The sequence below is a fragment of the Triticum aestivum genome, chromosome 2D (assembly GCF_018294505.1).
Source record: "Triticum aestivum cultivar Chinese Spring chromosome 2D, IWGSC CS RefSeq v2.1, whole genome shotgun sequence".
NCBI classification, from domain to species: Eukaryota; Viridiplantae; Streptophyta; class Magnoliopsida; order Poales; family Poaceae; genus Triticum; species Triticum aestivum.
This window is the reverse complement of record NC_057799.1, coordinates 316712483-316730802: the sequence shown is the minus strand read 5'-3', so window position 1 is coordinate 316730802 and position 18320 is coordinate 316712483. Positions and strand designations below refer to the sequence as shown.

Below are 18320 nucleotides of genomic sequence, written 5' to 3'. Positions count from 1 at the left end.
AGAGCCCCTCCGAGATTGGATCTGTCTCTCTGTCTCTCTCTGTTTCTGCATTCTGTTCTGCTGCCCTTTCACCGTTTTGTATATATATGGAGATCCGTAACTCCGATTGGACTGAAACCTTCGCCGTGATTTTTTACCAAAAATTAGCTTTCTTGCGGCCGAAGAAGGGCATCAACCGCCTTATGGGTGGCCCACGAGGGTCAGGGGCGCGCCCCTGCCTCATGGCCACCTCGGGCACCGTTCCGTGTTGATCTTTCTCCCAGATTTTTCAAATATTCCAAAAATAAGCTCCGTCCGTTTTTATCCCGTTTGGATTCCGTTTGATATGGATATTCTGCGAAACCAAAAACATGCAACAAACAGGAACTGGCACTGGGCACTGGATCAATATGTTTGTCCCAAAAATAGTATAAAAAGTTGCCAACAAGTGTATGAAAGTTGAATAATATTGGCATGGAACAATCAAAAATTATAGATACGACGGAGACGTATCAAGGACCAGCCTCGTGAGGGCGCATGGAGGGATCAGCCTCGCGAGGACCGCCCTCAGGGCAATGCTGGTCTCCCTCCATTGCAGCCACCGCCAAGAAGGAACGACGACCACCATCAGGACGAGGGGGCTGGGGGCTTCCAGGAGCCACGCGCTATCGCCTGCATCTTGGGCGGAGCTCAGGCCCCAGCATCCCAACGCATCTTCAAGCAGTTTGCTCGCGAGGTGAATGCAGCCCTTCCCAGGCTCGAGGCCATGCGCCCGCTCAGGTGGTCCAAGTGCGCCATCACCTTTAGCTCAGCGGATCAGCTCAAATGTGCGGCAACCGCCGGTGCCCTCCCGATGCTGCGCTCGCCCGTCATCAGCAACATCCAAGTCACCAAGACCCTCATCGACGGCGGCGCGGGGCTCAACGTCCTGTCCGTCGAGACATTCGATAGCCTCCAAGTGCCATACAATCAGCTACAGCCTACCAAGCCCTTCTCAGGAGTGACCGACGGCTCCACCACCCCGATAGGGCAAGTCCGCCTCCCTGTCACCTTCGGCCAGTGCGACAACTACCGCACCGAGCTCATCGACTTCGACGTCGCCCACATCCGTCTGTCGTACAATGCCATCCTCGGGTATCCAGCATTAGCCAAGTTTATGCCAGTGACCCACCACGGCTACAACGTCCTCAAGATGCCAGGAAGCGGCGGAATCATCACAGTCCCCTGCGAAGAAAGAGATGCGGTGTGCTCCCTCGAGCGCGCCTTCCAAGCCGCGGCAATCGAAGACCCTGACAGCGAGGGCGCGCAGTACCCTCCCGAGGCCATCCCCAAGAAGAAGAAGAAGCAGCTACACCGCACAGGGCCTCAAGGGCGCGGTGTCTCTAGTGGCGCCGCCTCAGGATCAGCGCCCGCACCTGGGGCGCCTCCCTCCCTCACATAGGAAGGCTCACCCGGCGCCCTCCTCAGGCTGGGCTCGGGGGCTCTCTTCTGGAAGGCCTCAGACCTAGCCAATGCCACGAGGGAGGCGCTCGGGCACCATATGGAGGCGTGCTTTGCCGCATGTTTCCCTCAAGGGGCGCAGGGCGAGGAGCGCCTGGTGCTCAGGAGTTCATCACCAAGACCACTGAGGAGCTGCAGAATGCAAGAGCCATGCGCGGCGACCGCTGCCCACCACCGGGCGCAGCTCCCCATCCAGGCGCCAACTGGGCCGCATCTCAGGAGCGCTTTTGGCCTTCACGTGTTGGGCGTTGCGAGGGCCCACCTCACAGCTATGTTCGCATGCCGTTTGGCCTGCCGAGCGCGACAGCCGCCTTCCAGCGCAACCTACGGAGCATCCTGGCAGCTCAGGAGGCCAGGCATCACGCAGTCCTGGCGGAGATGGAGACGGTCCTCAAGGAACCACCTGAGCCCCCAGAGCCTCCCGAGGCTCGGGGTCCTGATGGCTCATGAGGAGCGACTCCTTCATCACGCGTCTTCGGCTACTTCAACACTCCTTCGACAATGGAACCAGGTGACATTTTCCAAGTTTATTTAGTTGGGAGCGCCCCTCGGGCTGCATTATTCCCAGGTCGCATGGGCCTGCCCCTGCGGCATGTATCCTTTTGCATATTTAGCTTACTCCACTAGGGGCGCCCCTCGGGCTGCATCATCCCCAAGCCGCTCGGGTCCGTCCCAGTGGCATGTATCGTTCTTGCATCTATATAAGCTAGTTTGCTTCCTCCCATGAGTTATCCATGGTTATCACCTGCTTGATTGTCACCCACCGTGGCTGTCCGCGCCGCCGATCGGCCCCTTGCTCATCCCGCAGTGGAAGCTACTCATGCTGGCACGACGCTTGTGCTCGGGTCCGTCCCTGCAACACTGACAAATCTGAGCGGCCGAGCTCTGGCTCGCGGCACTCCCCGCGCACGTCACCTCGCCAGGCCCTCAGTGCCTTCATCTTATTGCGGAATGACCAGTGGGAAACCGGCAAGCCTGGTTGCAGTTGTATCCCTCCTTGCGCTAACACTGCAGGAACCTCCCGAGGGCGACAGCGGGCGGCACTGCGGGCTCCTCCTTTTCCCATGCAATTCGCTTGCGCGTTGAAGGGGGGACTCCTGAGCATCGCGACTCAGGAGCTCTTGCTGGCTCTCCAGCCCTCACCCCCTGGCCTTGACCACGGCATCGCGACCTGGCATACCAGCGACGGCTGAGCTCGCTCGAGGGCCGGGACCCGAGGACATAGAGCACACAGAAGAGCGTGGAAAAGAGGGGGAGGCCCGCACGGGCCTAACCTAGCTGCACTATGGCCGTCGACGCATGAGCCTGGCACTGCACAAGGAATCGACTCAGGACTACCAAGATAAGTTTCGCACCCGGGTCGGCCGAGCACTACGACATAGGACTCCCACCTGTTACAGCCTTGTTGCGGCGACGTCGCCTCCCTTTCCTACCTCTAGGTAGCTGCTTGCGCGCTAAAGGGGACCTCTTGAGCATCGTGCCACAGGAGCTCTTACTGGACCTCGGTCCGCTCACCTCCTGGCCTTGACCACGGCATCACGACCTGGCATACCAGCGACGGCTGCAGCCTGCCTGGGACCGGGACCTGTCGGCGTAGAGCACCAAGCTACCGCGAGGCTGGAAAGGGGAGACCGAGCCGAAGCGGGACATGCGTTCGTAAATCTTCATAATAGGAATAATATCAACAAAAGGCATTACAGACCCTTTACACGCCCCCCACGGGGCCCGTCTCGATTCCTCGCAGGGAACAAAAGAAGGAGGTTTCTAGGAGCCCTATCTACACGCGCCAGCGCCACCGACGCCATCATCAACAGTGGGCCACGGGAGGCTGGCGCCAACACCATCCAGATCAGCGACGGCAGCGGCGGGGCGCTGCGGCCATGCTCCGGGCACGACGAGAGCTCGGGGGCACGTAGCTGTCGTCGCTCGTCTCCGGAGTCTCGTAGGGCTCAGGAGAGTCGCTGGACTCCCAAGCGCCACTGCTGCTGCCGGAGGAACCGCCGGCGAGGCCAACGGCAGGCCTGGCTCCTGCCGCAGCGCCGTCCCGACGACCCTCCCCAGGGCAGCACTCCAAGCGGCGGCCTTCCACGTCGAAGACCTTGAAGAACATCGTGGAGGCACCGTCGTACTCGAAGTGGATGGCGAGGGCGCCCTCCATACGACAAACTCGGGCGACCTCACCCCAGCCGCGGGTCATGAAGATCTTGTCCGGGGAGACGACCTCAACCTCCGCCCCCGTTGCTTGGGCGTCGCACTCGGCGTGCTGCAGCCAAAGCTCGAAGGGACCCCTCGGCGGCATCTCGGCGAAGAAGAACTGCGGGAAGCGAATCCAAGTGCGCGGAGGCATCGCCGCCCGTAGGATCGAAAGTATGTCTAGAGGGGGGTGATTAGACTACTTGACCAAATAAAAATCTAGCCTTTTCCCAATTTTAAGTTTTGGCAGATTTTAGCAACTTAGCATTAGTCAAGTAAACAACCTACACATGCAAGTCTAAGAGTATTGCAGCGGAATGTAAAACATTGCATATGAAGGTAAAGGGAGGAGTTTGGAGGGAGCAAACACAATGTAGACACAGAGGTTTTTGGCGTGGTTCCGATAGGTGGTGCTATCGTACATCCACGTTGATGGAGACTTCAACCCACGAAGGGTAACGGTTGTGCGAGTCCACGGAGGGCTCCACCCACGAAGGGTCCACGAAGAAGCAACCTTGTCTATCCCACCATGGCCATCGCCCACGAAGGACTTGCCTCACTAGGGTAGATCTTCACGAAGTAGGCGATCTCCTTGCCCGTACAAAATCCTTGGTTCAACTCCACAATCTTGACGGAGGCTCCCAAGTGACACCTAACCAATCTAGGAGACACCACTCTCCAAAGGTAATAGATGGTGTGTTGATGATGAACTCCTTCCTCTTGTGCTTCAAATGATAGTCTCCCCAACACTCAACTCTCTCTCACAGATTTGGATTTGGTGGAAAGAAGATTTGAGTGGAAAGCAACTTGGAGGAGGCGAGAGATCAAGATTCATATGGTTGGAATGGGATATCTTGACCTCAACACATGAGTAGGTGGTTCTCTCTCAGAAAATGTATGATGGAAGTGTAGGCATGTTCTGATGGCTCTCTCTACAAGTGAAGAGTGGGTGGAGGGGTATTTATAGCCTCCACACAAAATCTAACTATTACACACAAATCACCAAACTCGGTGGGACCGAATAATGAAACTCGGTCAGACCGACTTAGTTCAAAATGTGAACGTTAGGATTTTCGGTGGGACCGACATGTCAACTCGGTGAGACCGATTTCATTAGGGTTAGAGCATAACGTAATCTCGGTGAGACCGATTACACAAACTCGGTGGGACCGATTTTGGTAACAAGCTAACAGTGAGTTGGTTAGGCAAACTCGGTGGGGCCGATTCGCTCATCTCGGTGAGACCGAAACGTTACGAAAGGGAAATAGAGAGTTTGCATTGCGAACTCTGTGGGACCGACCGCTCATATCGGTTGGACCGAAACGTTACGAAGGGAAACAGAGAGTTTGCAATCCCATCTCGGTGAGACCGAGATCCCTATCGGTAAGACCGAAGTGAATAGGGTTTTGTGGCAGTGCCTATGTCAACTGAACTCGGTGGCGCCAGATAGAAAGTTTCGGTGGGGCCGAGTTTGACTTTTGGTTTGGGACATATGTGGATATGAGAAAATGGTTGAGGGTTTTTGGAGCATATCACTAAGCATTTTGAGCAAGTAACCCATTAAGCAACACCTCATCCCCTTTTAATAGTATTGGCTTTTCCTATGGACTCAATGTGATCTTGGATCACTAAAAGTAAAAAGTAGAGTCTTGAGCTTTAGAGATTGAGCCAATCTTTTGTCCTTAGCATTTTGAGGGGTCCACATTTCTAATCCATGCCATGCCAATCATTGAGCTTTCCTGAAATATTTATCTTGATAGCATTAGCTCAATGAGCTATATGTTGTTAGGAATTACCAAAACCACCCAGGGATAGTTGCACTTTCACCGCCCACATCACGAGTTCGTGCGAGGAGCCCTCGGCATGGGTTCCTCGGGCGATGGCGCGCGCCACCACGGTGTGGCGACCACGTCCGCGACGTGGAGGGCGCTGGTCACTGCCTCTGCCTCCGGAGCCCTCGGCCTGGGCATACAAGGGCAGCGGATACCTGGGGGGAGGCCGCTCGCACCAAGGTCTCGACACCTCCGGCCTCACGACTACATCGCGGTGGCGGGCCAGCCTCTTCTTCGGCGGAAGCGGCCCCGGCTCGTCACGGGGGGCTTTTCCCTTTTCTGCGGCTGAGAATCTCCGAATCGGCGCCATGGGAGTCGCTGCGAGCGATGAAGCAAGGGAGGAGAAGCAAGCAGAACATGAAGAGATGGGCGACGGGGGCTCCGCCCCTCCTCATTATAGCAGGAGAAGGCCAACCGGCGACCCCCACGATCACAGGTAATGATGGTTTTCTCTGCATGTATCAGGGACTCGTCAAGTCGGGCAGTTGCCGAGGCAGCGTGGGGAAGCGGAGACGCCCACGTCCCATCAATCGCCACGCGTCAACCGAGGCCGCAGGCTGTTGGGGCACGCGGCTCTCCGCACTTGCCCCTTGGCTTCGCCTCGAAGCCAAGTCCGAGCGCGGCTTGGGCCCGGGGGCTACTGTCGGCGTCCTGGGAACGGGGGTCCCCAGACTTGCCTGCCTGCGGTCCACGGCGTGGCTCCACCAGCGGCCCTGTATGGCCTATCTTCATCAGCGAACACTCAAGACCCTCGCGAGGGGCCAAGCCTCCCGAGGCGGACGACGCAAGACCTCCTCGGGGGCGGCCTCACCAGGCTGGCTAGCGAGGGGCGGAGAGATCAAGGCGAGGGGCACCTCGCGAAGTCCTTGTGACGCAAGCCATGACGACCAAGGCCAGGCAGGCGCCAGCGCGCGCAGTGTACTCGTTTCCTCTTTGGTGTTAAAGAGGCAAGCGCATGCGAGGAGTCCCGAGGCATCAGGCAAAGGTTACCATATCGGTGCAACAAGACCAAGGCCAGCAGGACGGCAGGACGGAGGTCACCGTGGAGCCCAGGACGGCATCACCACCAGAGCCTTTGGCACACGAAGACCACCTTTAGTCAGGATAACTTGTACTAGTTGTCTCCCTTCAAATTTGGCCGTTGTTGGATCCCTTCCCGCCTACATTTGGAAAGAGGACCAGGGCCTCTATAAATAGGACTAGCCACCACAGTAGGAGGCAACTGACCTGGGATCAGATCCATTCCACCCTAACACACACAAGCTCACTGAGCTCAAGAACACCTCTCCTCAGGTGGTTGTTCTTCCCTTGTACTTGTTCATCCTCAACCCAAGAGGCAATCCACCACACCACACTGGAGTAGGGTATTACACCACATCGGTGGCCCGAATCAGTATAAACCATGTGTCCCTTGTTCTGCGAGTTTGACGCGATGAGCTTTGAGATTGTGGTGAGAGCGTGAGCTAGGGGGAGGAGAGGTCTTCGTGTGCACCCCAGAGTTCGAACCTCGAGGGTTTTGCCGGAACCCGAAATCCGACAAGGGCAGGCGCAAACGACGCCTCCTACAGGGAGGACGCAGAGGGGCGACGGCCGCGGAGGTGACGGGTCTGGTTGTGGAGGAGACGGGAAGGCCGAGCGTGGAGGTGACAGGAATGGCGGCGGATGTGACTGAGATGGTTGTGGAGAAGACGGGAAGGCCGGGCGCAGGTGACAGGGATGGCGCCGGACGGGACAGGGCAGCGTCATAGGGGACCTGCCGTCGACAGATATGACGGCGTCGGGTCAGGCTTGGCAGCTGGCGGCGCGAACCCTAGCTCGGTTCGAGTGCTTGTGGCTAAGGACGAACGAGAGTAGGGGGCGGACCTGAGCCTTCTTGTTGGATAGGCTCGTTTTGGGCCTCGTTCGCTCTGCCCCGAGTGCCATTTTGGTCGTAATTATGATGTTCAATAGGGGTAGTCATAAAAATGAATCTTTTTTATAAGGGGCTCGCAGGAATCGCCAGAATTGCCAAGTTTTGACAATTCTGAAATGCACTGCATTTTTGGATGATTCTAGACACTTCCTGAAAAGGAAAAAGTTTTTTGACAATTTTGTTTTCCAGACCATGATTCTTCATAATTGAGTAAAAAAGAACTGTCCCTTAATGCTTAATGTGATAGCTTGATCCTTCTGATCTACGACTTTCTTCATCAGTGATGGTTGCTGCCCTGGTGCGCTGGTCCTATTGGATCTTAGTACGACGATTTCCCGACTGTCTACTACAACAAGGTTTTCCCGGCTCTGGTGAGGGAGAGGCGATGACGGCAGCGCCCCTTCGGCTCACTCTAGTGATTGTAATCGTCGCTAGGTGATCCACGGACATAATTATATTTTTTATTGCCCGTTGTTGTTCTTTGCGCTGCCAAAGACTAATAGATTGAAAGTTTCTCGAAAAAAATGTGCTAGCTTGGAAGAGGACCCATATGTGAAGGCTTGGAAGACGGATCAGGATTGATATCACAGGACCGATGTACTGGTGTGCCCTGATCCGCGGTAGGCGCCAAGCGGCAGATTGCACAATATTCTGGTTGGCGGCAATGCTTGAATTTGCTGCCCGCCAAACGGTGTTAAAATCACGCGCCAACTCATTCCCCCCGCCCGGCCCGCGCACTTCTCGAGCCAACTTCCCCTCCCACGCCGCCACCGTCGCCCTCCGCAAGCCGCGTGCGTGACCCTCCCATTCCGGTCGCCGTTCTCTTAGCCACTAGCCTGCTTAAAACCTAACCCTAGCGCACCAAACGAAGCAAGCAACCACCCATGGACACGCCCGTGCCGAAACGGCCTCGCCTCGTGCCAGCACCGGCACCGGCGCCTCGGACAATCGCCGACATGGCCCCGGAGATCCTCCTCCGCCTCCCTCCAGACGACCCCCCGCGCCTTGTGCGCGCCTCCCTTGTCTGCTGGCGCTGGCGCCGCCTCCTCACCGACCCGGCGTACCTCCGCCGCTACCGCGCATTCCATCGAACACCTCCCATGCTCGGCTTCGTCCTCAACCTGAAACAGCACTACCAAGGCATGGCCCAGCTCGTCCCCACCTCCTCCTTCCGCCCCGCTGCCTCCGACCGCCCCGGCCTGAATGTGCTGGACGCCCGCCACGGCCGCGTGCTCCTCCACACCGCTCAGGGCCAGCGCCTCGTCGTCTGGGACCCCGTCACGGGTGAAGAGTGCAAGATCCCCCGCGTGCCGTCCTACGCGCTCGGCTTCAACGCGGCCGTGCTCTGCGCCGCGGTCGGCTGCGACCACCTCGACTGTCATGGCGGACCCTTCCGTGTCGCCTTCGTGGGATGCGGCGAACGCGGCATCACGTTCGCCTGCACCTACTCGTCGGAGGCCGGTGCCTGGAGCCAGCGAATTGAGGTCGAGCAGCCGGCGTTTGTTGACAGGCGACCGAGCGTCCTTGTGGGGAACATGCTCTACTTCACCTGCGATCCATACCTCAATTTCAAAATGTTGGGGTACAACATCGTCACGCAGGAACTCTCGGTGATCTGGCCGCCGTCCCAGCATGAGTACTACTCTTGCACTGTCCTCGTGAAAGCGGATGATGGCAAGCTGGGGTTCGCCGGCGTGCAGAATGGCACGCTCTACCTGTGGTCGATGAAGGACGGCGCCGACGGATATGTGGAATGGGTGCAGCGCAGAGTTATCCAGCACAAGACGATGCTCCGTACTCGTGGCCTCTCGACGCCACCTGAGGTCGTTGGCTTCGCGGATGGTCACGGATTCATTTTCGTGAGGACAGGCAACACGGTGTTCTCCATGGATCTCAAGTCAGGCCATGTCCGTAAAGTATACACCTGCAGGTCAAGAAACTACGACGTCATCGTTGTTCCCTACATGAGCTTCTGCACTCCAGGTACATATTGATGCACGTTTGAGAATTATGATGTGTGAACATTTGCAATGTCATATGCTCCGAGCTGCTCTTGCAGTCCTGCTAATAGGCAGGTTGCGCAAGGCTGTAATCTTGTATGCATCTCCTTGACCATATGTAATCTTCAGGTTGTTTGTTTGTTTCAGCCTCTCCTTGGAGAACCTGTCTCATTCAAATTTTGTCGACAATTCTTGAAATTGGCTTAGATATACTTTCTCCGTCTCATAATATAATACACCAGTGTAAAAAAGGCTCTTATATTATGGGATGGAGGAAGTAAATCTGAATAATTTTATTGTTTTAGATTTCATACCTAATTATTCGGAATATAAGCTTAATCAATTGTATATTTTCAGATCGTGCTATGGGCAGACTGCCATCGCCACGAGGACCCACTGTCATCCTGTAACAAGGACTTGCTGCTCTTGGCTTGTTGCATAGATGACGCTCAAAGTATTTTGCTTTCAAGGTGGACTGTTTAAGTAGTTACCATGGTCAATGTTGGTATGTTTAGTTTACAGTGTGGCAGTTGAAACAAGGAAAAAAGTAATATGTAATCACGGTCAGTTTAGTATGTTCTCTTTGCAGTTGTGAAGCTTAAGCAAGACTGATGGTTAATTAGTATTTAGTATTGTATCTTTGAGTGTCTGGATTGTGGCAACCAGTATGATCTATGTAGCAGATTTACATTCTGGTTTTCTTAGTGTCTGCGTATTTCATGCTTTGCAAGCTCATGTGGGATTGATACTCCAGAGTGAGTTATAATGCACATTTTCGATCTACTCTCCAGTTATTAGTGACTATAATACTGCCACTGCAAAAGAAAGTGATTATGATACTGATCATTTTGGTGTACATTACTGCTTGTTTGAGTTATTATAAAAATGATAATTAATACATATGCTTTTGTTTAATTTTTCATTCTTGGAACAAGGTTATTCAAGTAACTAGATGATACCCCGCACGTTGTTGCGGAATACATGCATAAATCTCTAAAGAATTGTAGAAGTAAAAGTAAGAAATATATTAAGTTAAGAGTATATAAGAGCTAAAAGGATGATATCTCGCTAAGTACCTAGTGCTTTGCGGCAATGAATCCCATTTACAAATTGACAGTTTGAAGTAAAAATGTAATCCTGTACCATTTTTTACTGCAGTCCAAAGGCCCATACCATAGTAGGTAGATTAGAGGATCTTGGTCTCACGTTAGCCCAAGTTGCTAGCTTAGCACTCTTTTTATGAACAAAAAAAATCAGAAATGGTATAGATGTCATCCATACCATTACAGTAGGTAGATTAGAGGATTTTTGACACACATTAGCTAGCCTAGGTTGCTGGCTTAACACTCTTTTTATGAACACACATAATTCAGAAATGTTATGGATATCATCCATGCGGATGTTCTTTTAATCTGTAAGATAATTCAAAGCTATGTATAATTTTGTAACTGATACTTACTAAGCAATAATTAACTTACCCGCAAAAGAAGCAATAATTAACTTAGAATTGCACTGACCAAAATGCAAAAGGGACGTTAATTTAGAATAAAATTAATCATTGTTATAAAGTTAATCGGTGCAGAATAAAAGCTATTGTCGGCTTCTTTGATTTTCTTCTTTGGAACAGGGTCACCTTCTGCTCTTGATAGGAATCTTGAGAAATAAAATGAACTGCTCTAAATCACATAATGTGGCAAATCGCCACAAATTGAGCATGATACCTGTTCATTATTGAATGCCAAGTCATTGTACACTACAACATTCAATCGTTAAATGATACTGGAACAATAGGAACACATAAATAGGATGTTGAAACTTGCTACTCCCTCAGTCCGCAGTAACTTGGTGCTAGATACATCCATTTGAGGGACACGTTTTTTCGGACGGAGTGAGTACAACACAATTGCGTGTGCATGAACTGCTGCATATGGAAATAATCTGACACCCTGTAGCCATTGGCATATATAGTGAGCATTGGAAACTGCAAACTGAACATGGCACTTCCAGGCTACAGCCATCAGATAAGCAAAATTCAATCGAATAGTTTTTGCATAGATGCTACAGAAAAAACAATCAATCTAGCATGCATGATTTACTGCAGCAAGATAAAAAAAGTAATGATAAAAATGCAATGCATTAGATAAAAGGATTTCCCCCCGCTTTATATTATAAAGCAACAATCATCGGAATACAGGACCAGTTCAGGTTCAAGCAAAAGCAAAGACAAAGAGATGGCAAAAGGCTAAACCTGGAAGACAAATAGATCCAGAAAGAAATAAGATTCATGTGAATGACATGGAAGAATAATCGTGTGGAACGACGACGGATTGAAGCCCTTCTCGTTGCCGGTTTGTCCAGCCTTGAAGCAAGCAGAGGACTCATGGGATGAGGAAATTGCTTGTTCATTGTTCGTTCAACAAATAATTGGAAGTAAAAAACAGGAGGAAGCAGAGGCGATTTAGCGACATGGAGATTGTGGCACAGGAGAATAAATAGGCACCCTGTTGCTCCCTTGCCTTCCCGGAGATGGTGGCATTCGATAGGAGAATAAATAGGCAGCCATCATACCTCATCATCGGTAGATTCATTGTGATGGCAGGAGATGAAGGGGCGACGTGGTGCGCTCAAGGCCAAGTAAATGGTGGGCCACCGGAGAGGAGTGAAACAAACAGATGGATACTGCAGCTACCGTTATTGTAGTTATTCGAAAATAAAGATTGGTATGTTGCTATAAGATAAAAGAAAGAAATGCTGACGTGATATGCTGCATGGGCTGGAAAATAGACTTAGTGGGGATCATCATAGGTGATGAGGTGGATAAATCAAATAGTGGGGATGAACTTCTTAAATATATAGGATAACTTCAGCCTTTTTGAGTCATGGAAATACTTTTTCAACTTTGCTGCACAATGTTGCTCTTATATCAAATTGTAGAATTTAAAAGAGAACCATGTTGGCCAAATCTGGAACCAAGTACTCCAGGAAACACCGATGGGACAAAGCAGGAGCATTCTTGATTGTGCCATAATTGGAGTTCCAACGGCAGCTGGAGGTCCTGCTTGAGCAGTCGCTTCGTGACTGCGGACCGGCGCCATCGTCGCCACCGCATAAATAGGAGGTGAAGGAGGAGCCACCCTCCCCCCGTGCTACCGCGGCTTTCAAATCGAACGTCGCGTAAGAGGAGGTGAAGGAGGAGCCGCCGCTTAACACATTTGGCCGCTTAGACCGACGAGCGTCACTGCCAAGACATCTCTGGCGTGACAAGGAGTGGGTGTCGCCATCACCGCCCCGTCGCCGTGAAGGAGCCATCCCTGACGCTTGTGAACGCGCGAGGGCGCTTCCTGCATTACCACGACCACGACGGCTGCAACACATCATCACACAACACCTTGATGGCGGCTAAGTCGGCGGAGCGGCACAACATGAAGACCAGACCGCGTTCATCACGTCGGACGGCAGGCCGGACTGGGTCCTTGTTGACCCTGACTTTGCATTGGCCTAGGTGGAGGACCGGTCTAGGACCATCGCGGAGACGTACGCACGGCGCCAACACTGCCTCTGCCTCAGCGACTAACTCGTCAAGATTGGCGTGACCGAGTCACTACACGTCGTTGCCCTCGTCGCCGACAATGGCAAGACGAGGGGCAGGCAAACTGCGGTGGCGTCCGTGGACGAAGCAATCATGCGCGTGACGGCCGATGGCGGAGTAAGCCGAGCGGCCAATCAGCGATGTCGCGACCCATACACAACCTTATGCCGCTGGAAGGACTACGATGAAGGTCCCACCGGCCTGGGAGGTCATGCGTATGAGGTTATCGTCCGATACCCTGTGTATTCTTTTAGGTTTCTAAAAAAGGTTAGTTGAACTTGTCAAATTTTGCCCGATTTAATGTGACATGTCAAACTTTGCATGAATTAGGTCCAGTTTGCATAAAATTTATCCTTTTGGTTCATTTCTCGTTTGAAATGCGGGCGGATGGCTGGCTTGTATCCGTGTTCGCGGACACGTTCGGATACGTTCAGGGGCAAATAGTGCCAATTTACAGGACGCTCGTTAGAGACAAACCTGGCGACCTCAGCCACAGGCCGTCATCATGGACCTAACCCAACACGTGCCTGCACACAACACGCCTTGGATCATGTTTGGGCTGCAAAACCAGGCCCGCGTGCCGGAAAGTCATGACGCGTTTATTCTATTTTTATATATAGGCATAAAATCAGCCCAGCTAGCACAAAAAAGCCCATTAGGCTGAAAGCACGCAACCCACGCGGGCCAAACGTGCCGCAGGCTGGCGCATTTACTAGAGAGGCTGTGTCTAGCCAGACGGCTCGACACGTGGGCCGACACGACACACCCAACAACCGTGACGGGGCGGGTTGTGCCCATCCGCCAGGGCTATATCTCGCTTATAGTGAGATGTATGTCCGGCTCGCTGAAGATGCCCCCATGCTCGCTAAAGTAGGTCCGGCCCGTTCGTTCATTTGCAGTCGCGCTCACTACGTTCGAACCATTCCTTCATAGATTTACTTCGGTTTTCTCTTTTCATTTCCTCTTTTTCTGTCGGTTTTCTCTCTTCTTCAATGGGTTCTTTGTTTTTCTCCGTTTTTATTGTTTTTCACCGGTTTTCTTCTTTTATTAATCAGTTTTCACTAGTTTTTTTCTTTTCCTTATTTTTATTTCTTTTCCATTTTTCTTCGTCGGTTTCTTTGGTTTTTCTCTTTGTTATAAATTAGTTTTTATTTTGTATTCACTTGTTTTCTTCCGTTTACCTTTTGTTCTTCATTATACTTGAAGGAAATATGCCCTAGAGGCAATAATAAAGTTGCTATTTGTATTTCCTTATATCATGATAAATGTTTATTATTCATGCTAGAATTGTATTAACCGGAAAGTTAGTACATGTGCGAATACATAGACAAACAGGGTGTCACTAGTATGCCTCTACTTGACTAGATCGTTAATCAAAGATGGTTAAGTTTCCTAGCCATGGACAAGAGTTGTCATTTGATGAACGGGATCACATCATTAGAGAATGATGTGATTGACTTGACCCATCCGTTAGCTTAGCACGATGATCGTTTAGTTTGTTGCTATTGCTTTGTTCATAACTTATACATGTTCCTATGACTATGAGATTATGCAACTCCCGAATACCGAAGGAACACTTAGTGTGCTGTCAAACGTCACAACGTAACTGGGTGATTATAAAGATGCTCTACAGGTGTCTCCGATGGTGTTTATTGAGTTGGCATAGATCGAGATTAGGATTTCTCACTCCGATTGTCGGAGAGGTATCTCTGGGTCCTCTCGGTAATGCACATCACTATAAGCCTTGCAAGCAATGTGACTAATGAGTTAGTTGCGGGATGATGCATTACGGAACTAGTAAAGAGACTTGCCGGTAACGAGATTGAACTAGGTATTGAGATACCGACGATCGAATCTCAGGCAAGTAACATACCGATGACAAAGGGAACAACGTATGTTGTTATGCGGTTTGACCGATAAAGATCTTCGTAGAATATGTAGGAACAAATATGAGCATCCAGGTTCCGCTATTGGTTATTGACCGGAAGTGAGTCTTGGTCATGTCTACATAGTTCTCGAACCCGTAGGGCCCGCACGCTTAACATTCGGTGACGATCGGTATTATGAGTTTATGTGTTTTGATGTACCGAAGGTAGTTCGGAGTCCCGGATATGACCACGGACACGACGAGGAGTCTCGAAATGGCCGAGACATAAAGATATATATATTGGAAGGCTATGTTTGGACAGTAGAAGGGTTCCGGATGAGTTCGGGCATTTACCGGAGTACCGGGGGGTTATCGGAACCCCTCGGGGAGTGCATGGGCCTTATTGGGCCTTAGTGGGAAAGAGGAGGAGGCGGCCAAGGTGCGCCCCAAGCCCAATCCGAATTGGACTGGGAGGGGGGCGGCGCCCCCTTCCTTCTCCCTCTGCTCTTCCCTTCCTCTCCTACTCCAACAGGGAAGGGGGAAGTCCTACTCCCGGTGGAGTAGGACTCCCCCCTTGGCGCGCCCTCCCCTAGGCCGGCCTCCCCCTTGCTCCTTTATATACGGGGGCAGGGGCACCCATAGACACCAATTGATCATTGTTCTTAGCCGTGTGCGGTGCCCTCCTCCACAGATTTCCACCTCGATAATATCGTAGCGGTGCTTAGGCGAAGCCCTGCGTCGGTAACATTCATCATCGTCATCACGCCGTCGTGCTGACGAAACTCTCCCTCGACCTCAGCTGGATCTAGAGTTCGTGGGACATCACTGAGCTGAATGTGTGCAGATCGCGGAGGTGCCGTACCTTCGGTGCTAGGATCGGTCGGATCGTGAAGACGTACGACTACATCAACCGCGTTATCATAACGCTTCCGCTTTCGGTCTACGAGGGTACATGCACAACACTCTCCCCTCTCGTTGCTATGCATCACCTAGATGGATCTTGCGTGTGCGTAGGATTTTTTTTGAAATTACTGCGTTCCGAAACAGCGACATCCGAGCCAGGTCTATGCGTAGATGTTATATGCACGAGTAGAACACAACGAGTTGTGGGCGATAATAGTCATACTGCTTACCGGCATGTCATACTTTGATTCGGCGGTATTGTTGGATGAAGCGGCTCATACCGACATTACGTGTATGCTTACGTGAGGCTGGTTCTACCGACGTGCTTCACACACATGTGGCTAGTGGGTGTCTGTTTCTCCAACTTTAGTTGAATCGAGTGTGACTACGCCCGGTCCTTGTTGAAGGTTAAAACAACACACTTGACAAAAAATCGTTGTGGTTTTGATGCGTAGGTAAGAACGGTTCTTGCTCAGCCCATAGCAGCCACGTAAAACTTGCAACAACAAAGTAGAGGACGTCTAACTTGTTTTTGCAGGGCATGTTGTGATGTGATATGGTCAAGACATGATGCTAAATTTTATTGTATGAGATGATCATGTTTTGTAATAGAGTTATCGGCAACTGGCAGGAGCCATATGGTTGTCGCTTTATTGTATGCAATGCAATCGCCCTGTAATTGTTTTTACTTTATCACTAAGTGGTAGCGATAGTCGTAGAAGCAATAGTTGGCGAGACGACAACGATGCTACGATGGAGATCAAGGTGTCGCGCCGGTGACGATGGTGATCATGACTGTGCTTTGGAGATGGAGATCAAAGGCACAAGATGATGATGGCCATATCATATCACTTATATTGATTGCATGTGATGTTTATCCTTTATGCATCTTATTTTGCTTAGTACGGCGGTAGCATTATAAGATGATCTCTCACTAAATTTCAAGGTATAAGTGTTCTCCCTGAGTATGCACCGTTGCTACAGTTCGTCGTGCCGAGACACCACGTGTTGATCGGGTGTGATAAGCTCTACGTTCACATACAACGGATGCAAGCCAGTTTTGCACATGCAGACTACTCAGGTTAAACTTGACGAGCCTAGCATATGCAGATATGGCCTCGGAACACTGAGACCGATAGGTCGAGCGTGAATCATATAGTAGATATGATCAACATAGTGATGTTCACCATTGAAAACTACTCCATCTCACGTGATGATCGGACATGGTTTAGTTGATATGGATCACGTGATCACTTAGATGATTAGAGGGATGTCTATCTAAGTGGGAGTTCTTAAGTAATATGATTAATTGAACTTTAATTTATCATGAACTTAGTACCTGATAGTATTTTGCATGTCTATGTTGTTGTAGATAGATGGCCCGTGCTGTTGTTCCGTCGAATTTTAATGCGTTCCTAGAGAAAGCTAAGTTGAAAGATGATGGTAGCAATTACACGGACTGGGTCCGTAACTTGAGGATTATCCTCATTGCTGCAGAGAAGAATTATGTCCTGGAAGCATCGCTAGGTGACAAACCCGCTGCAGGAGCAACGCCAGATGTTATGAACGTCTGGCAGAGCAAAGCTGATGACTACTCAATAGTTCAGTGTGCCATGCTTTACGGGTTAGAACTGGGACTTCATCAACATTTTGAACGTCATGGAGCATATGAGATGTTCTAGGAGTTGAAGTTAATATTTCAAGCAAATGCCCGGATTGAGAGATATGAAGTCTCCAATAAGTTTTGCAGCTGCAAGATGGAGGAGAATAGTTCTGTCAGTGAATATATACTCAGAACGTCTGGGTACCACAACCACTTGACTCAAATGGGAGTTAATCTTCCTGATGATAGTGTCATTGACAGAGTTCTTCAATCACTGCCACCAAGCTACAAGAGCTTTGTGATGAACTATAATATGCAAGGGATGGATAAGACGATTCTCAAGCTCTTTTCAATGCTAAAGGCTGCGGAGGTAGAAATCAAGAAGGAGCATCAAGTGTTGATGGTCAACAAGACCACCAGTTTCAAGAAAAAGGGTAAAGGGAAGAAGGGGAACTTCAAGAAGAACGGCAAGCAAGTTGCTGCTCAAGTGAAGAAGCCCAAGTCTGGACCTAAGCCTGAGACCGAGTGCTTCTACTGCAAAGGGACTGGTCACTGGAAGCAGAACTGCCCCAAGTATTTGGCGGAGAAGAAGGATGGCAAAGTGAAAGGTATATTTGATATACATGTTATTGATGTGTACCTTACTAATGCTCGCAGTAGCGCCTGGGTATTTGATACTGGTTCTGTTGCTAATATTTGCAAATCGAAACAGGGGCTACGGATTAAGCGAAGATTGGCTAAGGACGAGGTGACGATGCGCGTGGGAAATGGTTCCAAAGTCGATGTGATCGCCGTCGGCACGCTACCTCTACATCTACCTTCGGGATTAGTTTTAGACCTAAATAATTGTTATTTGGTGCCTGTGTTGAGCATGAACATTATATCTGGGTCTTGTTTGATGCGAGACGGTTATTCATTTAAATCAAAGAATAATGGTTGTTC

At 50.9% G+C, this 18320-nt stretch overlaps 1 protein-coding gene across 1 annotated transcript; it reads left to right on the top strand.

The window, feature by feature from the left end:
- The first annotated feature begins 8124 nt into the window (after positions 1-8124).
- On the top strand, positions 8125-10197 carry LOC123052912 (uncharacterized). Its single transcript, XM_044476276.1, has 2 exons — positions 8125-9399; positions 9774-10197. Exons 1-2 carry the CDS (start codon positions 8301-8303, stop codon positions 9824-9826), a joined length of 1152 nt encoding a protein of 383 aa, XP_044332211.1. The 5' UTR covers positions 8125-8300; the 3' UTR covers positions 9827-10197.
- Positions 10198-18320: the final 8123 nt, after the last annotated feature.

Excerpts from the sequence above, each read along its gene's own strand:
- LOC123052912 (XM_044476276.1), top strand. The coding sequence starts at position 8,301 with ATGGACACGCCCGTGCCGAAACGGCCTCGCCTCGTGCCAGCACCGGCA. Across the intron at positions 9,400-9,773 it reads CATGAGCTTCTGCACTCCAG|ATCGTGCTATGGGCAGACTG; the intron begins GTACATATTGAT and ends GTATATTTTCAG.